We start from the raw sequence: 12,726 nt of genomic DNA, 5'->3' as shown, positions 1-12,726 counted from the left end.
AGAGGGGACACCCGGCCCGGGACACGAGCCATGGTGATGGACACAGAATCCCAAAAAATACAAAACAGCCATATGTGCCCATTCCCCCATCCCGAACTGGTCCGTCTGGTGCCAGCCGGGGGCAGGGTCGATAAACGCCTTTCGGGGTCACCTCCTTCGCAGGCAGAGCAGGTGCTTGTGCAGGAACAGGGAACCAGCCCCTGACTCTGGAGCACTGTCTGTGCTACCCGGACAGTCAGAGGAGTGTTTTGGGGAGAGCTCTGAGGACACAAGTGGAGTTTTCCATGGCACATGGCAGCAGAGTGGGAGAACACTTTTCCCATTTTGCTCTTTGCTGCTCAGGGAGGTCGTGGAGAGTCGTCCTCCCTCTCTGGAGACATCCCAAACCCACCTGGAAGCGTTCCTGCGTCACCAAGACTCTGTCTTGGCAGGGGGCTGCACAGGACGACCTCCAGAGGTCCCGTCCAAGCCCAGCTATTTCTGTGATTCAGTAATTCAGTGATTCATTGGCAGCACTTGTTGGACGCAGAAGTGCCGCCGCGGCGTTATTTCCAGTCAGCGCCTGTTATCAGCCGCCCGCAGGTGCCTTTGGGAAGTGTGCGCAATCAGGAAACCATCGCTCGGCAGCGCAGCAGCGCTTCCCACGCCTCCCGAATCCTCCCTCCCCTGGGAGACTCGGGGCACACGGCACGCGTGACATGGAATTACCTTTGGGCAGGGCTCGGGGAGGTCCCCGAGCCGCGCCCGGCCCGCACTGCCCCCGCCGGGAGCCCAAAGCGCAGCTGTGTTTACGGGAGCAGCTCCGTGTCCTGCTGATAACGCTCCTACCTTTGCCCTGCGAGCCGCAACAGAGCAATCGCTCCCTCTTCAAACGAAACCCGGCAATGATACCTGTGAAAAACGCCCATCACTTGTTTCTAAAATTTTAAAAGTTTAATAGTAATAAAATGGTTATTAAAAATAGTAATACAATTAGAGTAACAACAATTTGGACAAATTGAATTAGGACAATATGAGATAATAAATACAAAGAGTTACGGATGTCCGGGTACCTTTTTCTGGGCAGCAGGAGCCCGAAAAAGGACACTCCTTAACAAAGGATTAACCCTTAAAAGCAACAGCCTGTTGCATATTCATACACTTCATACATGATGCATAAATTCCATTCAAACACAGGATTCTGTCTGGTGATCGTCAACTTCTTCCTCCCAATCCTAACAGCGCCTTCGAGGCGGGAAGAAGTTTGTTTCTTCTGATAAGAGGGCAATAAATTCTTTTTCTCTGAAAGATTTAAGTGTCCCGTGGCTGCTATCTTGCTGCGAGTCCTTTCTTTAAAAAAAAGTATCTTACATAGCATAGTTTCTATTTTAACTTTTTTTTTTAATATATATATTTAACACAGTACTTAAGAGAATTAACACAGCATCACTTTCTAACACAACACATACAATATTCATTTGAATATTTGCGAAAAGCCAATCATAAAACACACGCATTTTCCACAATACAGCTTTTATTGCCGCGGTTCCCCCGCCCGGTGCCCGCGGGGAGGGGCAGGAGGCAGCTCCAGCCTTTCACCTCAAATAACCGCGGGTGCTGTGGGGCTCACGCGTGACCTGCTGTACCCCTGGAGCACGGCTCCATCGCGCTCCATCTGCCTCCAGCAGGGCCGCGGGGTGCCCGGGGCTGGGGATGAAGCGGAGCCAGCGGGCAGAGACATTTCCCCGCCTCTGGTGACTCACGGCTCAGGCACGTCCAGAGCCAACAATGTGCCTTTGTGCCCGGAGATCTCAATGGATTTCTCTTTCGTGGTCTTGTCTGGTTGGCTTTTGAGACTCTGTAAAGCCCGTAAATCCTGAAATAATGAATCCCACACGGTTTTGCTGCACCTGGCGCAAAGAAAACGCCAGCCTTTGTGGACATTGAACCTGACATCTGCTGGTTTCACCGCATGCCCGCCTGCCTTTAGAACAAAACAATAAATCCAGCCATTATTCATCCCCTCCCCTGCCAGTCAGGATTTGAGAGCCTTCCATCATTTCTGTCAAGTGCTCCGAGCCCCGGCCGAGTCAGTGGAACCGTGTCAAGGGCTGGGCAGCGGGACTTGGCCGGCGAGCGGAGCCTGGAGCTAATCCCGATGTGTTCGCACCCAGGGAACCCCGGCCCGGTGCCCGGGGCTGCTCCCGGGAATCCCGCTCGTGTTTTGGCACAGGAGGGAACGCTCGGTTACAAAAGCCAGGTGTGATGATGACAGGGCCAGCCCTGGCAGGCTGTGATGGCAAAGTGCCACGGACAGAGCCGGGCACGGACAGAGCTGGGCACGGACAGAGCTGGGCACGACTGGTGCGGCTGAGGAGCTGCAGGAGGAGAGGGCAGGGACAGCACGGCAGGGGCTGGGTGTGAGGAACAGCCCCAGGGGATGAGGGGACAGGGAGAGAGCAGGGCCCAGCACAACTCTGGGTGATTTCACCTTAAACAGCTCCCACTGCAGTTTGTGTCCATCACCCACTGGTGCAACAGAGCACTGAGGCAGAGGGAAGAAGCGACAGGGAAAAGTAACCCCTTGTAACTGGGCTTCTCAGCAAATTTGACTTTGTACCTCCTGGTGCTGATTTAAAACCAGGACACATGGAATGGTTCCAGGATAAAGGATAAAGAATCTGGATGATCTTTCTGGGCACCAGGCCCTCCAGGCACCAGTGGTGCCACAAGGCTGTGTAGTGTGTGGTAAAGGATCAAAGGTGATTTCTGTCATCTGTCACACAGCTGAGGTGAATATGGCACGTCCCACCTCACTGTGGTGGTGGCACATGGAGAATATCCCCAAATGGGGAGGGTGGAGAAACAGAGGCTGTGATCCTAGGGCTGAAGAAAAATGGCCCAAATGCCAGAGCTGTCCAGCCTGTTTCTCTTTGTCCTGAGGGGCTGCAGTTACCACATCTATCAGAGGATGATCATGCAGGTGACTGTCAGCATTGGAGATAAGAGAAAAATTGCAGCTCGGAGTTCAAGCCAGTGGCAGTTCACTCAAACAGGCCCCTGGGAGAGAAAGTGCTTTATCAGAATTCATTCATTGCCTTCTGCCCTCCTGGGGACGTGCTGTTTTGGAGCCGGTCTGTTTTCCCCAGGGGATTACCAGGCCTTTAACCTCCCTTGGATTTCCCCAGGGCCCTGTTCCTGTGTCTGGGAGGGTGCTCAGGGATTAGCCTTGCTCCCAGGAAGAGGCACAATCCCTAATGCGCTCTAAATTCCTTAGCACCCCATGCTCACTAAGCTGCAGATGCTGCTGGAACCTGAATCACTCTGAGCTATCCCTGTCCTATCCCCAGGACTGGATTTGTGGCTCTCACATGGTCCCTTGTTTAATTAGCAGGATTTTTTTGTTTCCTCCCCTTTTAGCTGCAGCTGGGCCTCTTGTCCCTCATGTGCTCTGCTCCTTGTGTGTAGCTGCTGCCATGCAGAGGTGCCCAGTGCCTGTGGGTCCCTCACCTGCACCACGGGTTCATCACACCTCATTTCCCTCACACAGCATCTGCCAGGTGCCATTTCCTGGGTTTATAAACTCAGCCAGAGAACGACAATAACAACAACAAAAACAAGAAAAAAAAAAACAGCTTTCCCAGAAACGTTTATTTTTATTAAATTCTGTCTTTAGCCCTAGAAACATTTGTGTACTCGAGGCCTGGTTATCCCACACAAAGCAGCAGAACCCGAGAGAAAGCAGAGGTGGCAGAGGGCTCCTGAGTCAGGCAGGGCTGGCCTCAGCCCAGGGCAGCAGCAGCATCAGCAGCCAGAAACCACACTGGGGGTGCTGGGGTCACTGGAACCTTTTCTCACTTTCCCCAGGAGCCTGCCTGCTGCTCCAGGGCCCACTGAGGCTGGCAGAGCAGAGTCTTTGCTTTCAAAACTCTCCCTTTGCCTCAAGGCTGTTTTGGCCCCAAACCAGCACGTCCCAGGGCTCTCTTGTGCCCAGCATTTCCAGCTCCTTATGGCCCTGCTGTGCCTCCAGCTTCCTGCTGGCACGGGAGAGCAAGGAGGGCTCCGGGTGTCCAGCAGGTCTGTGTGGCTGCAGCCGCCCTGCCCTGCACTCGAGCTGGGCTTGGGAAGGAGCAGGACTCTGTCAGCTCCTCTGAACCCACAGAGAGCAGAGGCAGAATCAGCAGAGTGGTTTATCTTCACAAGGTTTGTCAGCTGATCAATTCCACTGAAGTGGTCTGGGGGTCCCCCCCTTATTTTGACAACATTGCTTCTTTTTCTGTGAAAGCTGAAAGAAACTTGCTCAATCATCTCAGAGTTTAGGGGCACTACTGGACATAACCTCTCCTCCTCCACATTCACCAGACCCATTGTCACCCTTTCCTTTTCTCTTTGCTACTCAGGCATCGAGTTTTCTGTTCAGAAACTGCTGATGTCCCCTCACTCTGCAGAAGCAAAGGGAGCTGGAAGTGAAAACTGGAGCCTGAACTCCAAGGGGAAAAAAAAATCCCAAAAGGGCCCTGGCTCCCAGCCCTTGAGAGCTAAGGTTGTGTCATTGCTTGGCATCACAACTGAAGTCACCCAGTTCCAGGAATAGAGTTATTAAAGAACAACAGGAAATACACAGCAGAAAAGCTGCAGCCCATCCAGCACGTTTGGGAAGGACTCCAGCCTGGTTCCCTGGGATGGGGAGCACCAAACCTGCTGGGTTCTTTCAGCCTCCCCCAGCTGAACCCCTGCAAAGCCAGGCCTGAGCACAGGGGCAGGGCAGGGAGCAGGATCCCAGCTCAGGGGCCCCCCTTGGCTGTGTTTATCTCTGGGGCTTTTAGGGCATTGCAAAGGTAAGGGCAAAGATCCCTGTCCTTGAATTCCCAGCTCTGCACCAGCTCCAGCTTTACAGCACTTTGTAGGTGGGTCTGTATTGCTGCAACGGGAATTAGCACTAAAAACCAAATTAGAAGCCAATTATCTCATAATCCCCCACCTTTCACTCAAGCTTTTTGAATCCTCCCAGTGTGTACCTGAGCTGGTTCTGAGCCAGGGGATGGTGGCAGTGAGCAGCCCAGGGAGCCTCAGCAGCAGCAGCTCAGTGACCCAGTGAGAAACGTTCCCCAGGGAGAGCCCAGCACATCCCTGCAGCCCAGGGGAGCAGGGCAGGGGCTGTGCCCGAGGGGGAGGCTGGACAGAGGGAAAGAGCACGGCAGGGGCCACCCAGGACACGGGACCAGCACTGGGGACACAACCAGCCCCTGGGGACAGGGGAGCAGCAATGGGGACACGGGACCATCACTCAAGACATGGGACCAGCACTGGGGACACGGGAGCAACCCCTGGGGACATGGGACCAGCACTGGGGACACAGGATCATCACTCGGGACATGCGACCAGCACTGGGGACATGGGACCAGCACCTGGGGACAAGGGAGCAACACTGGGGACACGGGACCAGCACCTGGGGACACGGGACCAGCCGCAGGGGACATGGGACCAGCACTGGGGACACGGGACCAGCATTGGGGACATGGGACCAGCACTGGGGACACAGGACCAGCATTGGGGACATGGGACCAGCACTGGGGACACAGGACCAGCACTGGGGACAAGGGAGCAACACTGGGGACACAGGACCAGCACTGGGGACACAGGAGCAGCCCCAGGGGACATGGGACCAGCACTGGGGACATGGGACCAGCACGTGGCTCCATCGGGTGCTTGGGGGTCTCTCTCAGCTCAGCAGTGCAGGTGGAGAGGCTCCTCCTGCTGAAGGTTTTCAGGACACTCGTGCTGTGATTACCATCAGGCCACAGGGATGCTGGGATAAGGAAGTTTGGAATGCCCACAGAATTGAGTAATTACCCCGATTCTCGGAACACAGGGCAACAACCCGTGATGGGTCTTATCTGTTCTTACCTATGTAACTTTTATGGATACTCTCAAAGCAACACAATACTGTGAAAAAATTATTAGGTTGCATTAGTTCTTTAATATTTACTAAACATTTATGGGAAAAAGCAATGTACTTTCTCTTCAGATGGATTCTTTACATTTAATGTCCACAATGTTTATTCCTTTCAGTCTTTACATTTGTCACACTGACTGGCAGTAAACTGGGCTGAAGTTATTTCTCAACCAAAGCTGCTGCTGGTTCCTGGTGCTCTTTGATAGATCATGCACTGCCCCAGCAGAGGTTATCTTACCATGAACTGTGCCCATGACACAGCAGGATCACCTGGAATAACAATGATCCAAATCAGGGTCAGGAACCTTCAAACACCCATTTACACCCTCAGCTCCCACAGAGGAGATCATTACCAGGCTGACTTGCCAGTAACAGTTTCCAGTTGACTTTGGCTTGTGTTTCCAGAATGAGGAGTAGAAAACACTTCCATGAAGATGCAGAAAGCCAGGGGTAGGCTGTAGTCAGTGGGACAAAATACAGGATCACAAAGTCTTTACAGATGATGTGGAAGATGGTATCAGCACTCAATATCCCCTGGGAGGACACTGGGATCCTCGGGAAGGGCTGTCCCCAGCTCCAGGGACTGGCACAGCAAAGCCCAGAGCACAGAGCAGCTCAGCTTGACCTGAGCTGAGCTTCACCTGAGCCCAGCGGGCAGTGGGGCCCAGTTCCCTGGGAATGAGGGCACAGCCCAGGAGGGCTCTGCCAGCAGGTGCCAGCTGGAAGGGCCCTGGAAGGGTTTCCCCACTCACACAGTAACACATCCTATGAATAACAGCTGAGTGTGACTCAAACCAGCTTGTGAGAGGCTGAATGTTTACATTTAGACCAAGAGAGCAGAGCGAGCCTGGCATTCCCCCTCCAGTGGGGTTAAGAATGGGGCTGGCATTAAGGGCAGGGTCCCAGATCCTGCCAGGCTGGCTGTTTGTATCCAGCATTCTCCATTCCTTCAGCCAACCCCAGTGGTGCTGCTGAGGGTGCAGAGCAGCTCTGTGCAGAGCTGGCAACAGGAGCTGCCAGCACAGGCCAGCAAGGCAGCAGCAGGGGCTGTTTGTGGGGTGGCTCTGGGCAGTGCTGACACCAAATCCCAGCTCACACTGCCCTGGAGCATCCCCCAGAGCTGGGCAGAGCCTGGGGTGTCCATGGGAGCACCACTGGGAGCAGGAACCCTGTGCTGAGCTCCAGGCAGCAAGCCCAGGCTGAGCAGAGAATAAATTCCTGCACAGAGGCCAAGCCCCTCCACTGGCTCTGGTGGCTCCAGGGCTGGGAGCAGGTGGGATCCCACAGCAGAGTCCTCACACAGGCAGGATGAGCTGGCTGGGTACCTTCTGCAGTCAGATGTTTTGCTGGAGCTACAAGGATTTTTCTGCTTTTGTTTAACACAGGAAGGGATTATCAGGGAATTCATGTTTCCCAGCCCAGGCCTGGAGGTCAGCTGCAAAGGGAAGCTGGTGGCTGCAGCACGAGCAGAGGTGCAAAAAGCTTTATGTTTCTAGCTATTTCTATATTCCATGGGTAATTTGAATTTCCTTCCCTTTCCTTCCCAGCCACACAAGAGGAAAAGAGAAAAGCCTCTCTGCCAGTGCCACATCCACGGAGCCTGTGATGCCCCAGGCCTCTCCAGCTGGGTGAACATTCCCTGCAGGCACCAGAGAACATCCTGGGGGCACTCCCAGCTCTGAGCCAGGCTGAGCAGCAGGGCTGGGACAGCTGAGACCCCTCCTGCCCCCTCCTCTCCTGGAGTGACACTGCCAGCCCAGGCCATAACACATTTATCACACTGATCAGCTAAATGTGATAACACATTTTTCACACTGATCAGGTAAATGTGATAACACATTTATCACACTGAGCAGGTAAATGTGATAACACATTTATCACACTGATCAGCTAAATGTGATATAACACATTTATCACATTGATCAGGTAAATGTGATATAACACATTTATCACACTGATCAGGTAAATGTGATAACACATTTATCACATTGATCAGCTAAATGTGATAACACATCACATTGATCAGCTAAATGTGATATAACACATTTATCACACTGATCAGCTAAATGTGATATAACACATTTATCACATTGATCAGGTAAATGTGATATAACACATTTATCACACTGAACAGGTAAATGTGATAACACATTTATCACACTGATCAGGTAAATGTGATAACACATTTACCCAGGCATGGGCTGGGGGTCACATCCAGCACCACCTCCAGCGAGGGCAGCACAAACCCCACCCGTGCCTGGTGAGCAGCCAGGGCTGGCACCCAGCTCAGCCACCTGGGTTCAATCAGCTTCTCTTCAAGTGAACCAGGTGTCCCCACCCAGCTGAAGGCAGCTCCAGGCTCAGAGCAGCAGCTCAGAGCAGCAGCAGTTCCTTGCTGGGACGGGGCAGGGGGATGGAGCTGCTCTTTGCTCAGCCCAGGCACAGGAACTGCCGCAGGCACAGGGCAGAACTGGTTTCAGACACGCCCTGAGAGCAGAGGGTGAGAGCTGGAGTGGAACTGCAGATTGTCCCTGTGCCCAAGGGCCACAGCTGCCCCAGGCAGGGCACTGGGAGAGCCCAGAGCCTCCAGGGGATGCTGCAGGAGCACAGGGGGCCTTGGAGCTGTCCTGCCTGGGACCATGCTGGGCTCATCCTTTACAGGCTGCTCTCACTGAGGAACTTCCAGGCTCTATTTTTACCTCTAAATTTAAAAATAATTACAATTTTTATTTGCCTCTGCTAAACCCTTCCTTTCCCAGCAGCCACCTGAAAAACTCCACCAGTGAAAAAAGGGAATAAAAGTGTTTTCCTCTGTCACCAGTGGTTAACTCCAAGGATGCTGCTGCACACAGGACATCAAACATCACAACTCTATTCCAGTCACAGCTCTGAGAGAATTTCATCTCTTTAGGCATATGAATGCTACAAAGGAAAAAATATGTTCATGTCATAAACATCACAAGCTATGAGGAATATAGATCTTTGGAGGGAAATGCATTCATCAGTTGTCATATCCCATAAACTGCACCAGAACAGTCCATAGTGTCCATCCCAACACAGAAATTACTGTACAATCTACCTTCTACTTTGCACCCCAAGTACTACAAGTGGTCAGTGAGGATATACAACAATTCTACAGAGAAATCACTCAAGTGGATACATAAATGGGCCCTTTGGGGGTTAAATAAGATTTTCAATAGTTGCACAATGCTACATTCATGCTACCAAGTTCACTGAATTGGGATCTGAGAAAGGAAGAACAGTTTGCCTGTCTCCAGTTAGGAGGTGAAAGGGTCAGAAAGGGAGAGAGTTTTGTGTCAGCATTTTAATCTTCCCACAGCCATTTCCTTCTCCAGATAACATGACTTTGTGCTTTCAGTGCACCTCTGGCTCCCACCTCTCACGCAGAGCTGGTGGAAGCTCCAATGTTAAACAGAATTGGCATAAATTTGGGGTTCTTTTTCTTTTATATCCGGCACAATTTTCTTCCAAAAGCTACAGACTGGTGCCTGTTCTCCCCTTCACTGTAAGTCTGGCAAACCTGACTGAGTCCAGGGATGAGATGTGGCCACCAAAGCTCCCAACAGCCCACACCTGTCTGTGAGGCTTTCAGTGACTTTAAATACCTCTCTCCACCCATTCCTCTCCTTACTGTATGTACATTATTTCTTCAAAAGTTTTGCTATAAAACTGCTCTAAATGTAAAGGGTTCAGCAGTTCTAGCCAGGGGCCTGCTCCCCAAAATCACAACCACAGGGGGGAAGGAGGACTCTACAGATCAGAACAACAAGTTCTCTTTGTAAGTAATTAAAAGAAGATTTGTACATGTATTTTCCTTCACTTCACAATCAAGAAATTTGAGATAGCAGGAAATCAGGAAAATAAAGTAATCCTTCCCTGTTCCTTCCTTTGCTTGTAAAAGAAATAACTTGTGTCACCTCCCAGAATTGCCAGTGACCTACATAGACTCTAAGTACTGTTTGTCCTCTGAAAGGACAGCAGAAAGTGAAAAAAGCCCCATTCCCAAAACCAGAAAAGCAACCCCATACCCAACCAAACAAAAATAAATAGATTTCAAAAGGTACCATCAAATACCAAGTACAGACCTGGGCTCTCAGGCTGCTCTGACAGAGCTCAGGGTTTTCTCTGTCCTCCAAGGGAGGGGCTGAGCAGCTCAGACCAAGAAACAGGTCAGGGAAAAGGGGTGGGTTCTGCACAAACAACTGGCAGTCAAGTGAACAAAGAGTCAAACTCATGCTCCAGGCCTGTGCTGTGTCCCTCCAGCAGCATTTCTCCCAAATGCCTCAGTGCTCAGCCCCCTCAGAGGGGTCTCCACACAGGAGAGAGCTCCTCTCCCAACACACAGCAAAACACTGGCATCAACAATTCATTACCATGGCTATTAATTTCTAATTCATTTTTATACCAAAGCGAGCCTGACAGAGGATTCCCAGCCAGGTCCCGTGCTCTAACCTAAAGTATTTCAGCAAAACTAAAGTTCCATAGTTTTGCAAGCAGCAAAGTAGAAAGTAATGAAGTTGTGGCTAACTGGAGGAGAACTACACATTGGTGAGAGCACGTACAGGTAGTGCAGCACAGCTACTCTGAAAGGAACCAAACCAATGCAGCAGACATGCAGGGTCTGCTAACTTATGTTAAAACCATGTTTGCTGGTGATTAAATATGTCTACAGAAGATATATTACCATTCTGAATATATTTTCAAGCAGACCAAAAATACCTCATCTATTGGTTATGGTGTGTTATTTTTAACTAATTAAATATCAGGAGGGATTTTACCCCCTCCCTTGCTATAAAAATTGCACTTATTTTCTATTAAACAAAACAAACAAAAAAGAAGATTTCAGTTCTATATCCCAGTATATATTCACATGGAAATGGGATCATCTTGCTCTAAGCTTGCAGGAGTAGGTGTAGCAGTCCTTGCTCTCCAGGACTCCCAGCACAGAAAGTCCCACCAGGACAACCCCCTGCTCCCTCTGTGCTCTGGTGACTTCTTCACTGTAGTGCATGGGTTAATTGGGTTTGTGGTTTTGTTTTTTTTTTTTTTTTTGTAAGAAAACCTGAGCTTCAAAAGTCTTTAAAAGGACCTGGAATCAAATCTGGCCCATTCTGACCCAAAACAGCTCAGTTCTGCCAGGAACTCCATCCTGTCCTCGTTTCACACAGCTCCTCCTGAGGCCCCGGGGCTCGGACTGAGGCCAGCGAGGTGTCACCGTCATTGTCACCCCCTTCCCTCCAGTCTCTCCTGGCCCAGGAGCCTTTTCCTGCTTCCGAGGGCTCCTCCTTCCCTCCCTTTAGCGCTGCTGCCTCCTGTAGGGCTGTGAAGGGCTCCCCGTGCCAATAAAAAAGTCTCTCTGCAATAAAGCATGACTTCTTGGACACTGGTGATGAGCTTCCTCTTGCAAAGGCTTCTCCAGCTCATAAAATGTCATCGTAATCCAACAGTTTGGAGTGCTGGCGGGTCTTCCAGAGGCGGTAAAGGCGGAAGTCAAAGTAAGTCTCAATCATTTGCTTACCTAGGAGTGAAACCAGGCACAGAGGGGTCACACCCTGAAAGGGGCACGAGGGAGAGGTGACAGCACACAGCAGCACAAACCCCCAGGTCTGTGACACATCCACGGCAAACGCTGACACTGGGCACGTGGAGGGGCCCGTGAGAGCCAAAGATCTTTTCAGATCTCCTCAACCATGAACAGCTCCCTGTAATCCCCTGGCAGGGTTTGTCCCTGGGGGCAGGAACTGAGCACAGAGTCTGTCTCCAGACTTGGAGCTCTCTCTGCTCTGAGGGCTGAGGGGAGCTGGGGGCTGGAGATGATCAGCCACAGCCTGCATGAGGCACAGGGACTTCAGGGGCTGTAAAACAAGAGCTAACTCTTGTAAAGAAACACTATAAATAATTAGCACTGAAAATTCCAATTTAAAAATACATATTTTTTTAAATCACCAGGCCATCCCTGTCCTGCTGCTGTCTGTGCTGCCAGCAATGAGCTCCCAGCACACACCAGTGCCAGCTGTGCCCCCCAGCCCCTCTGACTGAAGGGGATCTCTCAGGCAGCCAGGAGGTGCATTTGAAAACACAAGGGCAAACAACCCTGCACTCAGACAGGGCTCAAGGAGGGGATTTTCACTTGTGAGGCCTGATTAAGATTAGTTTTAGATGACTTTGCAAAGGATTACAAGGGTACACTCTTAGCATGTCCCAGACTGATCAAGGGGATAAATTCAGACGTATTCTTCAGCCCAGCCTCCTGAAAGCTGAGCTGCTCTAATGCCTGCACACAGAACCCACTGCCTGGCCTGCTGAGCTGCCCACAAACCCAGGAATTTCCCTGCAAGCTGCTCCTGGACACATCCCAGCCTGTTTGCTCCTGTGCAGGCACCATGGGCAGCTGAACTGATCATGCACAGGGAACTGAACATGAACAGAGCCTGGGCTGCAGGGAGGTGTCCCTGCCCATGGATGGGCTGGAACTGGGGGAGCCTGAAGGTCCCTTCCAACCCAAATCAGTCTGTGACTCTGATTCTGTGAGCTCTGTGAGCTCTGTGATTCTGTGACTCTCTGATTCTGTGATTCTGTGAGCTCTGCACAGTTGAGCACCAATGTGCTGAACTCCTGCACATTCCTGAGGGTGAAGGGAGGCAAGAAAAACCCATCAGTGCTGAGACCAGAGCTGTGGGCAGCAGAGAAGTGCCTACAGCTGAATCCTGCATGGTTTTATTGGCCAAGAACTACAGCAAAGATAAAAGAACAAAATTCAGAATCTGTCA

The 12,726-nt window shown here is 51.3% G+C and overlaps 1 protein-coding gene across 4 annotated transcripts in view; it reads right to left on the bottom strand.

Moving 5' to 3' along the window:
* Positions 1–5,936: 5,936 nt before the first annotated feature.
* NSMF (NMDA receptor synaptonuclear signaling and neuronal migration factor) overlaps positions 5,937–12,726 on the bottom strand; it is a 50,174-nt gene continuing 43,384 nt past the window's right edge. For all 4 annotated transcript variants that reach the window (XM_063174815.1, XM_063174817.1, XM_063174816.1 and 1 more), the window contains one exon: positions 5,937–11,474. In XM_063174815.1, coding sequence (XP_063030885.1) covers positions 11,377–11,474 — 98 coding nt within the window. In that variant the 3' untranslated portion in view covers positions 5,937–11,376. The remainder of the gene's footprint in view (positions 11,475–12,726) is intronic.

This window comes from Melospiza melodia, chromosome 22 (genome assembly GCF_035770615.1).
Source record: "Melospiza melodia melodia isolate bMelMel2 chromosome 22, bMelMel2.pri, whole genome shotgun sequence".
NCBI lineage: Eukaryota > Metazoa > Chordata > Aves > Passeriformes > Passerellidae > Melospiza > Melospiza melodia.
The sequence above is the reverse complement of the archived record's forward strand: the minus strand, read 5'-3'. Positions and strand labels throughout refer to the sequence as shown.